This window comes from Oryza sativa, chromosome 1, assembly GCF_034140825.1.
Source record: "Oryza sativa Japonica Group chromosome 1, ASM3414082v1".
NCBI lineage: Eukaryota > Viridiplantae > Streptophyta > Magnoliopsida > Poales > Poaceae > Oryza > Oryza sativa.
The window spans coordinates 265567-283555 of record NC_089035.1 but is presented as its reverse complement, the minus strand read 5'-3'; the positions used below and the strand labels follow the sequence as shown (position 1 = coordinate 283555).

The following is a 17989-nucleotide window of genomic DNA, read 5'->3' as shown; positions in this document are numbered from 1 at the left end:
TTCTTCTGGATTGATAAATGGCCAGTGATGAATTGCTCAATAAGAACAGATTATCTACACTTGATCATTTTTTTATCTATTCTTCTTTTTGCCCCTGTTGTGGCTCAATAAGTAATGAATTGCTCAATAAGAATAGTTTATCTGTACCCTTATTGTGGGCTGTTTTTTAAATTTGCATGATTGACTCAGTGGTTATATACCTCTACACTTGTTCTTTATGGATAAGAACAGAGTATCTACACTTGTTCTTTTTTTATGCATAAGAACAGATTTGCTCTTTTGATGTTATGATTTCCTCTTTTTATCCCTTCATGGAAATGAATATAATTGATGCATATTTCTGAGCAAAACTGAGGCCATATCTTTCATAGTATACCCCGTATTACATGATTTTGGTGCAGTGAATCTCTCTTTTTTTATGCATAAGAACAGATTTTCTGCACTTGTTCATTTTTTTATCTACAATAATATATGCATGATTTATATACCACTGCTGTTGTTGCCCCTGTACTTCTTGTTAAATGGCCAAGGATGAATTGCTTAATAACATTCTATCTATACCTGTTCTTTTCTTTATGGATAAGAACAGATTATCTACACTTGTTGATTTATATACCCTTGCTGTCTATGTGAATTTCCCTCTGCTGTTGCTGTTTATGTGAATTTCCACCCTGCTGTTGCTGTTTATGTGAATTTCCACCCTGCTGTTGCTGTTTCCTACTCTAATTTCCTGCACTTGCTCTTTTCCTTATGGATAAGAAAAGATGAACTACACTTGTTCTATTTTATTGATAAGAACAGATGAACTACACTTGTTCTATTTTATTTTCTATTTCCTCTTTTTTCTGCACTTGCTCTTTTCTTCTGGATTGATAAGAGGAGTATATCTAGACATGTTGTTTTAGTTAATTTGCCCCTGCTGTTGCTACCCCTGTGGCATATATACTCCTCCTGCTGCTGTTTTATGTCAATCATGCAAATTATGTACCCTTGCTGCTGCTGTTTTTTAAATTTGCATGATTGATTCAGTGGTTATATACCTCTACACTTGTTCTTTTTTTATGCATAAGAACAGATTTCCTGCACTTGCTCTTTTCCTTATGATTTTCTCTTTTTATCCCTTCATGCAAATGATTGTAATTGATGCATATTTCTCAGCAAAACTGAGGCCATATCTTTCATAGTATACCCCGTATTACATTGGATCTAATGCTATTTAGTCTAATGGTAGGAAATTTATAATCTTTTTCGCGAAAGTTAAACCATGTCAACGCCCGGCGCAAACCCGCCCTCCCCAACACCTGCGAGGATCCAGGAAGAAGCAAACCCAGCCACAGAGGCAGTTGCCGAAGGTCATCCCGCGACAACGGCGGTCCAACAACCCGAAATTCATGGTAATTTATAGGATAAATTTTCACCACATGACCACATAAATTTTAGCTAGCACCCCTTAGCAAATATTGCCTTCTGTTTGTGCTGCAGAATTGCCGCAGGAACAACATACGTCGATGTCGGGCGAGACAAGTGCAAGTAGGTCTAGTAGAAATCCGCGGTCACAAAATATATGGCCGACCACAGTGCAAGTTATAAGAGAGGTTGACGCTAGTGGTAGGCCCACGGCGCCCAGGACTGTCATTGGAAGATGGTCTAACTGCTGCGGGATAGCGGCACGTGAGAACTTCGGGATCCTCCATAAAGATATCGGGAAGGTCACAGAAGCCGAGAAAGAGCGAGCTTGGACGGCAATGGAGAAATGGTTCACATTTCCAGCCGAAGCAAAGGATAGGCTCAAGCGGAAGGCATTACAAAAGATGGGCAAAGCTTGGAAGAATTGGAAGTCGAAGCTCTTCACCGAGTATGTCAACCCGCCCGGCAATCATACGCCGTTCGATGAATACCCTCAAATAACCGAAGCGGTGTGGGAGGAATTCTGCTCTCTCAAGACCACCCAAGAGTTTAGGGAATCCAGCGAGGCACATCGCGTACTGCAACAGCGGAATGAACACCCGCATCGGCTGGGCACCGCAGGGTACATCGGCAAGGAGGCAATATGGGCCCAAGAAGATGCAGCCGCTGCAGCAGCGAATGTACCTGCCCCGTTTTCAGACATCCCTGAACAAAGAGCTCGCAACTGGGCGCGGGCAAGGGGTAAGGTCAACCCGGACGGCTCTGTCACATTTGAGAACAAAAGTGATGCCGTCGTCTATCAGGAACTGGTGAGTTCACTACTTAACCTAACTAATTTCCGTTCGTATAAAGTACAAGTTCGTATAAACGACTATCTTCTTTTCTAGTTGGGCTTGGTTGCTGAACAAGCTTCACAAAGCGAGGTTGAGTCCGCGCCGAAGAGGCGCGAAGATGACATCCTCACAAAGGCGCTCGGAACCAAAGAACATCCTGGCCGAACTCGGGGAATTGGTAGCGATGTGCCCTGGAAGCATGGACTCCCTCAGTACAGCTCCCAATACAGGAAACGGAAAGTCTCCAAGGAAGAGAGGGACGCTCGTTTGAAGGCCGAACTTAAGGTTGAGGTCATTCAAGAACTAGAAGCTAGCATGAATGCAAGGGTGGAAGAAAGGGTTAACAAGGTGCTCGCCGACATGAATATACCCCGAGTCACAACACCTGCTGTGCAACCAACTCCTCGTATACAACACGACGCGAGTCCGTCACAGCATAGGAGTAGTTGTGCATCCACAGAGGTGCCGGCCCCTGGTCTCCCGATCGCACCACTAGCTGCAGTGGACCACATCGAGGTAATTATTGTTATCCGATCCATATCTAATAAAAGACATTTACACATTCCAATATTAAATTCAAACTTTCACCTTATGCAGGGCGCAGCACAGTGTGTCCTATAATAAATTAAATTGTTGCATATGTGATGTTGTAAATTGTTGCTTTGTGATGGATCTGTGATATGTGATGCATCTGTGATGTTGGGCAGTTGGGGAATATGTGATATGGAGGGGGGGTGACTGGCACCTGTGATGTTTCTGTGTTTCAGAGGGCATGGCTAGCAATTCCTGAGGCTAGCCAATATTTAGCATTTATTTTTTTTCTGGAATTAACTCATCAGTGACGGTTCGGAAGAAACATCCGTCACAGGTAACTTCACCTGTGACGGACTCGCAAACGTCGGACCGTCACAGGTGACCCACCTGTGACGGGCTTTTACTTTCGGGCCCGTCACAGGTGGGTCACCCTGTGACGGCTACTATATACCGGGGATCATCACCTCTGACGGGCCTTTATTTAGGGGCTCGTCAGAGATGAGACACCTGTGACGGGTCCTAACAAGCCCTAGTCTAGCTTAGACCAACACCTCTGACGGCCTTCTATTAACTTGCCCGTCAGAGGTGGATGTCACCACTGACGGCCGGCCACCCGTCAAAGGTGACTGGACTTACCAGTGACCACTGATCACTGACCAAGCCCAAAACCGTCAAAGGTGAGGGTTTGGGCCCGTCACAGGTGACCTTGACCAGTGTAGTGTGGAGATTAAATTTATTAATTAGCAGCTGGCTGGTAGATATATATTGTTTAATTAGTGCTAGTAGTAGCTAGCTTGAGTGAAGTTGAGGTGCTCCCTCCGTAAAAAAAAAAGACAAACCCTGGTTTCCGTGTCCAACGTTTGACCATTCGTCTTATTTGAAAAAAATACGAAAAAAATTAAAAAGACAAGTCACGCATAAAATATTAACCATGTTTTATCATCTAACAACAATGAAAATACGAATTATAAAAAAAATTTATATAAGACGGATAGTCAAAGTTGGACACGTAAACTTATGGTTTGCCTTTTTTTGGATAGAGGGAGTAGCATATACAAGTACAAGGATGAACAATAATGCGAAGTGGTGGCTGGGGTGGCCATTGAGCCATTGGTAAAGTTAGCAGAAAAGAAAAAGGCTAGCTGAGAGGATAGTGTTAGGAGAGATCGACTTTAATTTCTTTGTGAAAAGAAAGGCAGGCATGGAGGCCATGATCTTTATACCAGCTAGCAGATCGAGGAGATTGCCACCCCTATATAGACCTCATGTGGTCCGTCCTATATAATTAAGGTAGGTAGATAGAGGAGAGGGTGGGCGCGCAACAGCAATAAGCATTATATAGAGAGGGAGTGAGAGAGAGAGAGGTGGATTGATTTGAAGCAGAGCGCAGCAAGCATATAGTAGGTAGATATATATGGAGATCGTGGGCGAGTGCGAGTACCGGGGCGAGGCGGTGTTGGTGACGCCGAGCTCGGCCACGCCGCGGCGCTCCCTCTACCTCTCCAACCTGGACGACCAGCGATTCCTCCGATTCTCCATCAAGTACCTCTACGTCTTCCCGCCCTCCGCCGCCGTGGCCGCCGACGCCCTCAGGGCCGCGCTCGCCAGGGCCCTCGTCCACTACTACCCACTGGCCGGAAGGCTCAGGCACCACGCCGACGATAAGCTTGTGCTCGACTGCAATGCCGAGGGCGCGCTCTTCGCCGAGGCCTTCCTGCCCACCCTCACCGCCGCCGACTTCCTCCGTGCCGGTGCCACCGCCAAGCCGCACAAGTCCTGGAGGAAGCTGCTCTACAGAGTCCACGCCGCCACCTTCGTCGCCGTCCCGCCGCTCGTCGTCCAGGTACTTATTTCATTCATTTCGTATTTATTATCTCGATCTGGACGACGTCGCTAGCTCTACTTATTAATTATATATCATTCATTCATTCATTAACGACGAACTCACTGATGCACTATCTAGATACTACATGATTGATGCTATATACTATTAATTAGTTGAGTTTTTGCTTTAAGATTATCTATATGGCTGCTGCAGACAGTACAGTACATCGATCGAACTAGTGCGTGCTGGTTGAACTAGCTAGCATTGATATTCATCATCGCCGGCCCGCCCTATTGTACGTAGTACGATCAATACTCTACTATGTGGAGATAAGGGAGTAATTAAGGATAACTATTGATGGTATGATCATATATAGCAGTATTAATTAAGCACCCCCACCCAATTGGTCCATAATAAAAAAAAGAAAAGAAAGGAAGAAGCACTACTTCTTCCCCCCTGATCGACCTGTACGTGTTTGATGATGATGATGAGCTTGTCTGCTTTTTTCTGCTGCTCCTATCCTACTACACTACTCCCTCCGTCCCGAAAAAAGACAAACCCTGGTTTTCGTGTCCAACGTTTGACCGTTCGTCTTATTTAAAAAAATTATGAAAAAAATTAAAAAGACAAGTCACGCATAAAATATTAATCATGTTTTATCATCTAACAACAATGAAAATACGAATTATAAAAAAATTTTATATAAGACGGACAGTCAAAATTGGATACGCAAACCCATGGTTTGCCTTTTTTTTAGGACGGAGGGAGTAGTTGGTGATTAAAGTGGAGCTTCCTCTTGACTCCTGAGAGGACTAATGGAGATGGAACTGCAGGCTTGCTGCTGATCTTAATCTATTAATTAGTATATGTTAGTATTGTCATTTCCTTTAGTTTGCTTGTGACCACCACCAAAATTAAGCAGCAGCAGCAGCAGCAGCTGGAGATTAAATTTATTAATTAGCAGCTGGCTGGTAGATATTGTTTAATTAGTGCTAGTAGTAGCTAGCTGGAGTGAAGTTGAGGTGTACTAGTATATACAAGTACAAGGATGAACAATAATGCGAAGTGGTGGCTGGGGTGGCCATTGAGCCATTGGTAAAGTTAGCAGAAAAGAAAAAGGCTAGCTGAGAGGATAGTGTTAGGAGAGATCGACTTTAATTTCTTTGTGAAAAGAAAGGCAGGCATGGAGGCCATGATCTTTATACCAGCTAGCAGATCGAGGAGCCTTTTAGCCATATGGGATGCATCCATATTCCATCATGGGTAGCCTCCATCTCTTGTCCATCCAAATTTCTGTCACCAATCCACTAAGCTTTACTAGGAGTAGATCACTAGGACTAGCTAATAGATTTAGATTGAGGTCAAGCCTGTCTATCTATCAATCTAGCTAGGAGTATCATCATATATAGTACATGCATGCATGAGCACCAACGATTTGTCAATTTGTTCGATACCCCAACATGACCCTCTTAATGTACATACTCCTATCCAGGAGTATATGCTCCTTTGCTCCTTGCTTCTTAGTGAGTGAGAGTAATGCTTGACAATATATATCTAGCTAGATGAGATGAGAATGGGATATTGATTTCTGCAAAAACTAAGGCTCTGTTCGTTCCAGGGTGTTTGGGGAGATTGAGTCTCGTTTTCCGCGCGCACGCTTTTCAAACTACTAAACGGTGCGTTTTTTGCAAAAAAATTCTATAGGAAAGTTGCTTTAAAAAATCATATTAATCCATTTTTGAAATTTAAAATAATTAATACTTAATTAATCATGAGCTAATGGCTCACCTCGTTTTGCGTATCTTCCCAATCTCCTCAATCCCCTTCCCCTCAAACACACCCTAAGAGTAGGTTAAACCGGCCGGCTACCTCAAAAGTAAAGCTCAAAATTATATACTCACTACGCCCCTACAAAGAACTTGAGAAACGACTAGGGGTCTTCCAGTTAGCTCCACAAGATAGTGGGCTAGACGACCTGGGTTCGAAGCCTCATCTCTTCATCCCCTAATATTCTTTGGGTTCGAAGCCTTATCCCATCCTTCCCTAATATTTGTGTCTTTTCCCACAAAGAACACATTTTTGAATTCCTGTATCTAACGTTTAACAATCTGTCTTATTTTTTTAAAAAATGATTTTTTTAAAAAATTACCCACATATAAAGTCTTGTTTATGTTTTATTATCTAATAAAAATAAAGTACTAATTATATTTTTTTTAAAAATAAGACGAAGAGTCAAACATTATATAAAAAACTAAAAGATGTTCTTCTTGTGTAACAAAAGGAGTAGTAGCTATATAGGTAAGTAGTCTTCATCAGTTTAAAATTAACCTCATTTTGAGGATACTCTCACTTTTCCTCCCTTCCAAAGATCACTGTAGCTACTAGATCTCTGTGGATGTGTGCATTCATTTTGAGAATTGATTGATTCATTCAGACTAGCTTTGCCAAAGCCTCCAACAATTAATATCAGCCCCATCGTTTGGCCTAAACAGCCAAAAAATAAGCCAAAATTTGAATTTTTGAACTTGATTTTGAAGTTGATTTTGAGATGCTTTTAACGTAATTTTTTTAATATTGGCTTTTAAATCGCTACGAACAAATTTATAAAATTTTTACTTATAAATTAATTTTTATTTTCTAATAAGCCAGGCAAAATGGGCAACCGATGGGAGCCTACATTAATAATAAATGTAATATTGTGCAACGTACGATTTGAGAGACAGGATATGGACAATACAGTATGCATCAATGAATTGATTGATACTCCCTATGTCTCATAGAAAACCAATCTAGTATCGGATGTGACACATTCTAATCTGATTCTATATTTATTTTTTATGAGACGAAGGGAGTATACGGTAGGAGATGCGGAACATGTTAACATTCAAATTTGAGTCGGTCGATCGCTTACTACCCTCCACTGCCAATAATCTTGATTATCACTAGTAGGAGTACACTCAGTCGTCAGTCAGTGTCCTGCGAGCTCTGCTTTTAACTCATCCTGTCCAGCACTCGAGTAGGAAGGAGTACACTACAGTCTACAGTGCAGTGCAGTACTCCCTCAGATTGATCGATCGATCAGATGGTGTCGTATGTTCATCACTTGTCTGCACCAATTCAATTCAATTTTCATTCATTCAAGGAGATACAGATACTATACTCCTAGATAGAAGATGGAGTAATTAATTATAATTAAATATGTTTGCGTTGCAGGTGACACAACTGGGGTGCGGAGGCATGGTAGTGTGTACAGCCATCAGCCACTGCGTCTGCGACGGCATCGCAACCGCCAACTTCCTCCACGCCTGGGCCGCCTTCGCCGCAGCCGACCTGGACCTCGCCGCCGATCGTGACGACGACCTCTCCGTCGTCCTCCATGACCGCCGCGCCTTGCGCCCGCGCTGCCCTCCGCGCGTCGCCTTCACGCACCCGGAGTACCACACCAGCAGCAGCAGCAGCAGCCTCCTCCTCATCCAGCCCCAGCTGATGCCGCTGGCCCCCGTCTCCCTGACCTTCACAGCGGCCCACCTCCGGCGCCTCAAGGCCCGGTCGCTCCGCAGCTGCACCTCCTTCGAGGCGCTGGCGGCGCACGTGTGGCGCGCCTGGGTCCTCTCCCTCGCCCCGCCGCCCCCGCCCGACATGCGCGTCAAGCTCCTCTTCTCCGTCAACGTGCGCCGCCGCCTCAAGCCGGAGCTCCCCTGGACCTACTGCGGCAACGCCTTCGTGCTGGCCTGCGCCGAGGCCACGCCGACCGAGCTGGCGGCGGGTGCCGGGGTGCGGCTGGTGCAGGAGGCCAAGGACTGCATCGACGACGACTACGTGCGATCCACCGTGGACCTCCTCGACCAGCGGCGCGGCGCCAAGCCGGACCTGGCGGCGACGCTGGTCATCTCGGCGTGGACGCGGCTGGGGCTGGAGGACGTCGACTTCGGCAAGGGGAGGGCGGCGCACATGGGCCCCCTCACCAGCGAGATTTACTGCGTCTTCCTCCCCGTCCTCGCCGACCCCAACGCCGTCACCGTCCTGCTCTCGTTGCCGCAACCCGCCGCCGACACCTTCGAGCACCATTGCTGCAGCTGCTTCCTCCTCGACCTCGACGACGACCAGCCCGCCGTACCCGTACTAGTGGACAAGCAGGACCACGACAACCAGCTCGTGCGTGCCCATCATCAACATGACATCCTCGCCTAGTAGCTTCTTAATTAATGCACTACTAATTAACTACTATTTCCATCCCAAAATATAATAATTTTTACTACCTCCGTTCCAAAATACAATTATCTCTGCTTTACAACTCAAATTTTGTCCAAAATACTTATTATCACTATGGAATGCCAATTATCATATAATCACTTTCTATTTCTATTGAGAAAATGTTTTTAACAGTTCGAGTGGACGTCCATCCGTTTATTGCATGTCATCTAAATGATTATGAAAAAAATTGAAAAAATATGAACATGATAGATCAATATATAATATATCAATCCACAAACATGCAAGTTAAAATTCAACTTCTATAAATTGTAACAAATATTTTTGTTACAATTTATAGAAGTTGAATTTTAATTTGCATGTTTGTGGAGCGATATAGGTACATATTGATATATCTTGTCTTTGTTTTTTTTTTGAAAATTTTTCATAACCATCCCGTTGACATGCAATAAATGGGTGGACGTCCACTCGAGTTATTAGAATCCATCTCCGTAAGTAGATTAATTAATACATCTCCATAAGACCGATATTATAATTAATCGATCTATCAGAAAAAGTATGCCTCTTTTCGATCATTTCCTTTTCTTTCCTTAATTATAATTTATAGTGCCCATCCGGCTAGCTTGTCCATCGCTAGCAGCCATCTTTGATACGCAAAATGATATGATATGATGCAACATTTATCAAATTAATTAATTATCTAAAGCTTAACTATTTTCAACTCAAAATTTAATTAAGTCACTAACAGTTAAACTAGTCTGTCTGATAGCTAGCTCCAACATCACCTTAATAATTAATTAGTACCTTTTGTGTCATGTCACCGGCGGAATTGAAATTAGCACCGACACTTTTACAAAGTGTAGTCGTGGTATCTCAGGCAAATCTGAAACAGATTATCATCATGCATATAATATTCTACTGTATATTAACTATATTGATGCAAAGGTGACGGACCTAGCTGGGCTAATAATTAATTTACACAAGCTTCAATTCCATCTGCCACTAGCTTTCTAGTACCTTCTAAATATATTAAAAATAATTAAGGTCATATATACTTAGCTTATTCCACAGGAAAAAAAAGAGGATAAATAAATAAAAGGCCATATGTAAAAGCGCGCGTCCTTAATTACTACCTTTATCTCTAAAAGAGTGTCCTTTTATAATTATAGTCAAAAAAAATTATGAACAGAGGTAGTGATGGTTGGGTGTTATATTTGAGATGAAGAGAGTATAGAGCAACCACAAATTTATGAATTAATGCGTAGATGATGCATGCGCGCCACGACGCGTTGATGCAGATCCAATCGAGCATATATACTAGTATGAGAGGCAAGAGATCTCGAATTCACGATCGATATATATTCAAACCGCGGCCAGTCAAACATATCAAGAAAGGAATACCCATCAATTACAAATAGTGAGAGAGATATATAATTTTTAAAACATAAATAAGAGCTAACTACGAATCGCGTGTTCGATTTTTCGTCACAAAATAGGGTGCCCATCCTCCTCGCGGCCATGCTTCTCTCCGACTTTATCCTGGTCAGATGCATGCTGTCCTTTGCTACCTCTTCACATGCATGGATGCACATCAGCCATGCTCCCGTAGGGGTGTAGACACATAGGCCTGTGCCCATATACAATGGTATATAATCAAATTATAAATCAGATAAGTAGTTTGAGAGAATATTCGTCTTGAAGGTTAATACTCTCTCTGTTTCTAAATATTTGATGTCGTTGACTTTTTAAAATATGTTTAATCGTTCGCCTTATTCAAAAAATTTAAGTAATTATTAATTATTTTCCTATCATTTGATTCATTATTAAATATACTTATTTGTATATATATAGTTTTACATACTTCACAAAAGGCATTTCATTATCTGGACAGTCATTCTGAGAAATCCTCAACCACGATTCCATCAAGCATGTTGTCCCGCATGAATGACAAGCATAAGGATGCACGGACGACAACCAGGTGCATCCATCGTGATCGTGGTGAGCACTGAGCACTCCCATAATCCCACTGGCCAATGCAGACAGCGCCATGACCATGAAAGTATCCAAATGGTCCATCTCATTCTCTGCAACCGAATCCTCCGATCCGATTCCCTGCACGACGTGCTCCAGGCGCCTCTACATGCTTCCGGCAACTCACCCTGGGACTGGGAGGGCTCTACACTCTAGTTGGTACAAAATCGAAAGACAATCCATGCATGCTCTCTCTCTCTCTCTAGGCAAAACTGTTACTGGCAAATTACAACCATGAAACTTCCTACCATCAAACAAAAATTTCCATGTTGGGCGTAATCAATTCGATACATCAGCCCTTGAACCTAACACTACGGCTCACATTTGGATTAATACCAGACATTTCACCTCCGTATGGTCCTGAGGGCTTCTTCACGCCACGCACTTGACCTCCCCGCTTAACAAGTTTTGTTTGATGCTTAACCTGAACACTCACAAGCAACAAGTCAGTGCATTCTCAATGATTAGCTCCACTGTCTTATGCTATACTATGCTACTTACCCTGTATTTCTTCCGTGGATTCTTAAGCTTCTTATTTCTCGAGCGAGTCAACCCCCGGTTCTTCTCCATCTACAACAGTTTAGATTTCTTCAGCCATACATATCAGAAAATTTAAAATTATAACAGGTGGTACCAAACACTTAACCTGGTATGAGATCTTCCTCTTGCCATCTCCTTCAGTTTCTTCCTCCAGTGATTCAATAACAGGGTTCCTGTAATACAACAAATTAGTATTTGTGTGACATTTCTTAAAAAAAACACCTATCAAGCTTTATCAATGGAACTTACGGCGAGTATTTCTGTTCTTTACTCGAGAGCTTTTCAGTCCTCCGCCTTTTAACATCCTTGTAAAACTCATCTTCAGACTCTGATGGTCCAATGTCATCATCACTGCCATTTTCTTCACTTAATTGATTAGGTCTCTCTTCAGTATGATCATCTTCCTCTGGCAAGTCATCATCTTCAAGTGTACTAGCTCCTACTCTTGCAAGAACACGTAATTCGTGCTTTCGTCGTCTTTCACCAATATCATCTCGCTTTGGAAGCTCGTCATCACCAGAGACAAACTCCAAAAGAGAACCAAAAAAAAAAGAGTAAGCACCTGTTGCAACTGTCATAAACACAAATAACATACTCCCTCTGTCCCAAAAAGACTCAATTCCTGGGTTTTTGTGTACAATGTTTAACTGTCCGTCTTATATGAAATTTTTTTATGATTAGTATTTTTATTGTTGTTAGATGATAAAACATGATTAATACTTTATGTGTGACTTATACTTTTAAATTTTTTCATAATTTTTTTAAATAAGACGGACAGTCAAACGTTGGACACGGAAACCTAGAAATTGAGTCTTTTGGGGACGGAGGGAGTACAAGAGCATTTGACAACTGGCACACCAAAGAAGAGGCACATGCTAAAAATAATTCAAAAGTCATGTATGCAACTCTGCAAGAGCATGTTAATGGGAACCAGGCACTAGGGCTGATAAAGAAATATCACCAATAACCTTAAAAAAAAACTGTCCCCGTTACATAATTCTGATGATATCTCAAAAAGAAAAGGATTTCAAATTGTATTACCAAGTACAGTACCTCCAGCAAGTTCATGTCAGGTTGTGTGAACTATGGGACTATTTATTAGCAAGTATGTTGCAGCAGTTTTCTCATCTTAAACCACAAGCCAGGGACAAAAACTACCGTCACATTTACAAAATGCGTGTTGCTTTTAGGAAACTTATTTGAAGCAATATATTTGAGTCTCAAATGCAGTGAGCTACTTACACATCAACATTGATACTTCAGTCTCTAATGCAGTGAGCTACTTACACATCAATATTCTAGAGTATATAAAAAGGCTTTACCACTTCTGTTCCTATAGTACTGAATTTCAATCATCTCAAGAAAAGACTTTGGTTAACTGAGCACACTTTAAATCATTTCAAGCTTACATATTATAACAAGATTACAGAATTTTGTAGTAATTAAAAAGAAGCCAGCCAAATATAAAACTGTTAAAGAGATGGGGGGTAATTATAACAAAGGTTATATATGCATACCTTGTTTTTATTGGATTTTGCCGCAGCTACCAGGACCTTACTAGGTTTGATGGCTTGAGTATTTTTCAGCACTTCATCATCAAAATCATCCAACGTTTGCAGGTCACTTCTAAATATCGATAAAAACATATTGTAAAAATCATCCAAATATGTAAAAGTTATCATGTGAAATAATTAAGTGATGGCACAACCATAGATCACCTATTAGTTGTCCTGGTGTTTGAAACCTTCTTACGTTTCAATCGCGTCAAATTATAGAGCCCTTTTTCTTTTAACCTCTCTTCAAGGGTTGCTCTCACCTTCAACATTTCAAGGCTTTGCGAACCAATATGCTCATCCTACAATTTAAATACTTGTTCAGCATTTATGTATCTGCATTATTTTCAAAATAAATACTAAAATATATTCTAAATATTGTTCGCATTCAACCTTGCCCTTTCTTTTGGCAATTTCATGGTGATCCTTGTTAGAGTGGTCATTCTTTGTCAACTCTGCAACTTCCACACCCTGAATTATTGTCATGATGAGTTAGTGGAATTTTTCAATTGTCATGTTATTAGTAAATGAAGTAGGATGAAGCACCACTTCTATTTTTACTTTGTCTCGTAGTAGTAAATTGCTATATATATTCTTCTTGTCCAAAGAAATCATGTCTGCCACATCCATGATATTGCTATCAGGCATACAATAGTCATCACTGTCCTCTTTTTGTCTTGGAAAGTTTACATTGGCATGTTTCATCTGTGGAATGATGGGACACATTAACTCCTCACAGCAAATAGATAAATAAAAAAAACAATGTTTTTGACTCATTTTAGAAAAGAAACGAACCTTTTCTACTACACTCTTGATCTCTACAAGACGAGCAATTACAGGATGATCCTGCACAGACAATCCCTCAGCTTTCATAAGGAGGTAGAAGGTTATAGCCTGACAATAAGCAGCTAGGCAAGCTCGTTTCACTTCCAAAGGCTGCATTTTACCCTTATCCTTGCTTTGCCCAGCTGTCACCTGCAGTACAGTGTTTATTATAAAAAGACCAACCAGAGCTAAACCTAAGAAGAACAATCATATAAAACAGTCATAAGAATAAAATATTGAGTTAAAATATTTTTCCTTATTCCTTTAGTAAGTTTTGCTGTAATCTTCAGACGATCATATTAAAGATTAGAAAAAAGAAGTGTTGCAACAATGCTCACAGCAATTATAGACAGGGTGCATAACACTTAATGTCCTCATGCACCTATGTGGAGAGCAAGGGATAGGAACAAGAGGTGGCTACAAATGGTTCTTTAAAACAATTCAAATCAGAATTAAATGACGCTTCATCAAATGATTAAAGTCATTTAAATCTTGCTTGTTTTGCAAGATAAATCAAGGTCTTCTTTTCTGGGTTGCAATGAAGAAGATTTTGGCGCATCTCAAAATAGGAATGTCTTTATAAGCGCAGAATTATTTCACTGAATAACTGACCACATTGTTTGTATCATTATTGAATATGCCACTGTATGTGTCCAAATACTGCAGAGTAACATCATTAAACCCTATAGGACTGTAGGGATTTACAGACGGTAAACATGAAACATGTTATATATAGGAATATATCTGAGCACATGAGTTCAATGCGACGTGCAACGCTGCTACAGAGTGGCATATAACATTTTAGAATATCGTTTGCTGTAACACTGCACTATACGTGCATTTCTGCTAAGCTAAAAAGAATATGACCACGTCCCTTGATCAACAGAAGATGTTCATGCCATGGGACATAGCATGAGGTATCAAATGCTGAGTGTGATGAGCAATGACAGTGACAGTGACACATGACAAGCAAATTTATATAAAGGGTATGACATATAGCACAAGATACATGTCCACCATTGCTATGCTACTTCCAAATTATAATAGGAAAGACAATATGTAATAGTAATAAAAAGGTAACTGCAACAGGTAAACCTGCCACAGGAGTTGGAGGGTAAAAATGGCACAAACACAAAACGTGGCAAATTGTACAGTTTGGTCCCAATGTCTCATCAGGGAGAAAAAGGTTACTCGTCTTGAATTGTAAACAACAACTAACAGCAATACAATGATCACTACAAGAATCATAAACAAGCATGTGGATTCAGTAGCACAGCAACAAACTACCTCATTGGTGACTGGTCCTATCGCCATTAGTTCTTCATGGGCATCTTTTAGCTCGGACAACAATCCAACCAGTTCAGGAGCAGAACTGCATTAAATTCAAATATATGGATATCATCACGGATCGAAACTGAGACAGATAAAGACAATGTCGCTCTTAATGGTACTGAATTTAGATATTTAAAGTATTGCAGATCTAAATATTTAGTCCTTCATCAAGGCTAATGCCACAAGGTTGATTCGACATGATAAACCAAATATTGGGGTGATGCCAACACAAGCATCTGCATTAGAAATACTATCCAATGTCAGTGACATGTGGTCCAGGAGACCAGCACCCACATGCCAATGATAAAAAGTTTCTTCAACCACTGATTGTTATGAACATACAGAACAAGCATGGGCTTTGAGAGGAAAATAGAAAAAAAAAAGGACATTGTATATGTAAAATAAAAGCAGACCTGTCTAGCACACCCATCTTCTCATCTCTTGACAAGACAGCAAACTCCTCTTTCATTTTCACATAGGTTTCAAAAGAGTGTTCACCATCAGGAACTTTGACTTGATGGTTGGATGCCTGACAGTCAACATGAAACAAAAAATATAATAAAGTATTCTCTGTTAACTTCATATTCAATGATCATCAAAAGACGTGCTACCATAATATTTGTGAAAACACTAACTTACTTTATATACAGAGATTACGTCAGTTAGTAATTGTCAAGTAAAACGTAACAACAAAAGCAAAAGTGCCATTCTTTGATAAAGGTGGACATTAACATGAAATTAGTTATGTGTACACCCAATTATGCATTTAACTAGTTATCTGATAAGTAAAGAAAGATAACCAAAGAGGTTTGAATGACGTTAAATGCCATATTCCATGCTGAAGCAAAGAAGAAAAAGATTCAGACAATCACCTTAATGGCTCTATCCTCTTCATCACTTTCACCATCTTCTAATCCAAAATCTTGCATTGATAGCTTGCTCTCCTCCTCTTTCTGGATCCTCCGTGCCTCTTCATAGTCATCCTCATCATCACCAGACTGTTCACCAGCATCATAATATGCATTTTTTCCTCTACCCCAGGAATTTTTATCCTTATGATCATCCTCATGTTCATCCATGCTGTCATCACCTCCAGCAATTTGTTTCACTGCCCTCTCTGCTCTTTTTACTAGAGGCACAATAGGTGTTATAAATACTCTTCAAATTAAAGAAACAAATACATCCAAAAAAATGGTGCAACAGTTTCCTCATTAAAAATAAGGACAATTTAGTGCAAACTGCAAAGGTTAGTTCACTTCAGCCAATTTATTAACTTTAGTATTGATGCCAAACAAAGATTGCTAACCGAATAGCAGTATATGCTGTATGCCTACAAAAAATATATACATGCTAACATAGTTGTTGGACTTACATTTTGCGATAAATTTGTCATCCCATTCATCATAAGCAGCTTTGTCCATGTTGCCATCCTCATCTCCCTCGCTGTCATCAGTTTCATTCTCAGAAATACCCTTTTTTTAAATAAAAAAAAATGTTAAACAGTGCCAACAGATAGAAAACAAACTGATTATAGTTAGTTAACTACATAATCAAAAGAGGCTGCTAACTAAAGAGAAGACCACAAATAAATCTCTGGTGATCATGGTCCTTAGAGTGAAGTATATTTTATACTACAGTAACAGCTCAAGTGTAGTGAACAACCCTCAACTATCTAAACCAGTTAACATATCCCATGTAAGATAAAAAAAACTGGATTAAGTGGTGGTTTCATGGTTTTGACATCCCGTAAATATACTTTTTGACTAATATGGCAACTATTTTTTACATTTTCTATTAATTGGGTGCAATATTATAGAGAACTTATATTAAAGAAAAGGTTAAAATGGGGCTGGATTTCCCTTGGGGGTATTTTAACCGGTTATGTTGGTTGTGCTTGAGGGTTGATTTTGGACCAAGATCATAATGCCTGCTATTGCTATAGTGGTATTCAGTAATATCAAGATTGGGAAATGTACCCGCACCCCGGACCCCGGTACAGGCATAATGGACTAGAGTAAAAAGGCAGTAGTAGAGAAATAACTGATCGTCATGTGTATATATACGAGGCGATTACCCGAAAGAGAAAGGAAGGGAGCATAGAATAGAAATTACCTCGAGATCGAAGACGGGGTGTTCCAGGTCATCCTCAGACTCCATATCTGAAATCCATCCATCCATTCAGTAAAAAGATTCAAGTAAAAAGGAAGAAAAAATGACGGCTGGTACATGAAAAGGAAGAGGGGCGGACCGTGGTCGTGGAGGGGGATCATGTCGCGGTGCTTGTGGACTGGAAATACCCACCCACCCACCCAACACAGATGGATAAAGCGTGAGATGCTGGAGGTGAAAGAGGAAAGAGGAGAGAGAGGGGGTCAGGTCAACGTTGTCTTACAGGCGTCGATCTCGTCGTCGTCGGAGGCGGAGGCGGCCATCACCGGCGGCTTCACGGTCGGGGGCCTCTTCCACTTCCCCTTCCCCTTCTCCTTCCCCATGCGAGCAGAAGCAGAGCGGATGAGGCGGCGGCGTTGTTGTTGATTTGTGGGGTTTTAGGGTTTTGGAGATGTTGCGGCGGTGCAGGAGAGGAGGCGGGGCAACACCCACATGGGCTTTTCTGCCTCCTCCTATTGGGCTTCACAGGAGACCACTGGCCTGGCCCAGTACGTGATTATTTCTCTCTCTTTCCATTTTTTTATGGAAAAAGTGCACCCAAGGTCCCTCAACTTGTCATCGAATTACAAAATCGTCACCCAACCACAAAACCGGATATCCGGCGTCCCCCAACTAACCAAAATCGGTCATAATAGATCCCTCGGCGGTTTTAACCCCGGTTTTGTCCTATGTGGCGGGTGACTCAACGTGGGACCCACGTGGGCCCCACATGTCAGGCTGCCACATCA

At 41.3% G+C, this 17989-nt stretch overlaps 3 protein-coding genes across 6 annotated transcripts; 2 read left to right on the top strand and 1 right to left on the bottom strand.

Moving 5' to 3' along the window:
• The first annotated feature begins 1076 nt into the window (after window positions 1–1076).
• On the top strand, window positions 1077–2986 carry LOC136356781 (uncharacterized). The gene is made up of 3 exons (XM_066311124.1): window positions 1077–1394; window positions 1483–2216; window positions 2295–2986. Exons 1-3 carry the CDS (start codon window positions 1265–1267, stop codon window positions 2859–2861), a joined length of 1431 nt encoding a protein of 476 aa, XP_066167221.1. The 5' UTR covers window positions 1077–1264; the 3' UTR covers window positions 2862–2986.
• Window positions 2987–4140: 1154 nt separating this feature from the next.
• Window positions 4141–8962, top strand: LOC4326298 (alcohol acyltransferase 9). The gene is made up of 2 exons (XM_015765509.3): window positions 4141–4617; window positions 7813–8962. The coding sequence occupies exons 1-2, from the start codon at window positions 4189–4191 to the stop codon at window positions 8788–8790; spliced, it is 1407 nt and encodes a 468-aa protein (XP_015620995.1). The 5' UTR covers window positions 4141–4188; the 3' UTR covers window positions 8791–8962.
• A 1707-nt stretch (window positions 8963–10669) lies between these two features.
• LOC4326297 (protein THALLO) lies at window positions 10670–17613 on the bottom strand. Of its 4 annotated transcripts, none has more exons than XM_015766674.3 (16): window positions 17485–17613; window positions 17341–17379; window positions 17205–17251; window positions 16465–16564; window positions 15965–16221; window positions 15506–15621; window positions 15048–15132; window positions 13731–13910; window positions 13482–13640; window positions 13329–13406; window positions 13101–13237; window positions 12900–13008; window positions 11632–11909; window positions 11489–11555; window positions 11344–11412; window positions 10670–11266 (listed from the first exon to the last, which is right to left on the bottom strand). In XM_015766674.3, exons 1-16 carry the CDS (start codon window positions 17582–17584, stop codon window positions 11135–11137), a joined length of 1953 nt encoding a protein of 650 aa, XP_015622160.1. In that variant the 5' UTR covers window positions 17585–17613; the 3' UTR covers window positions 10670–11134. The 4 variants fall into 4 exon arrangements, with proteins under 4 accessions (XP_015622160.1, XP_015622161.1, XP_015622163.1 ...); XM_015766675.3 differs by having other exon boundaries at window positions 12900–13005; XM_015766677.3 differs by having other exon boundaries at window positions 13497–13640.
• Window positions 17614–17989: the final 376 nt, after the last annotated feature.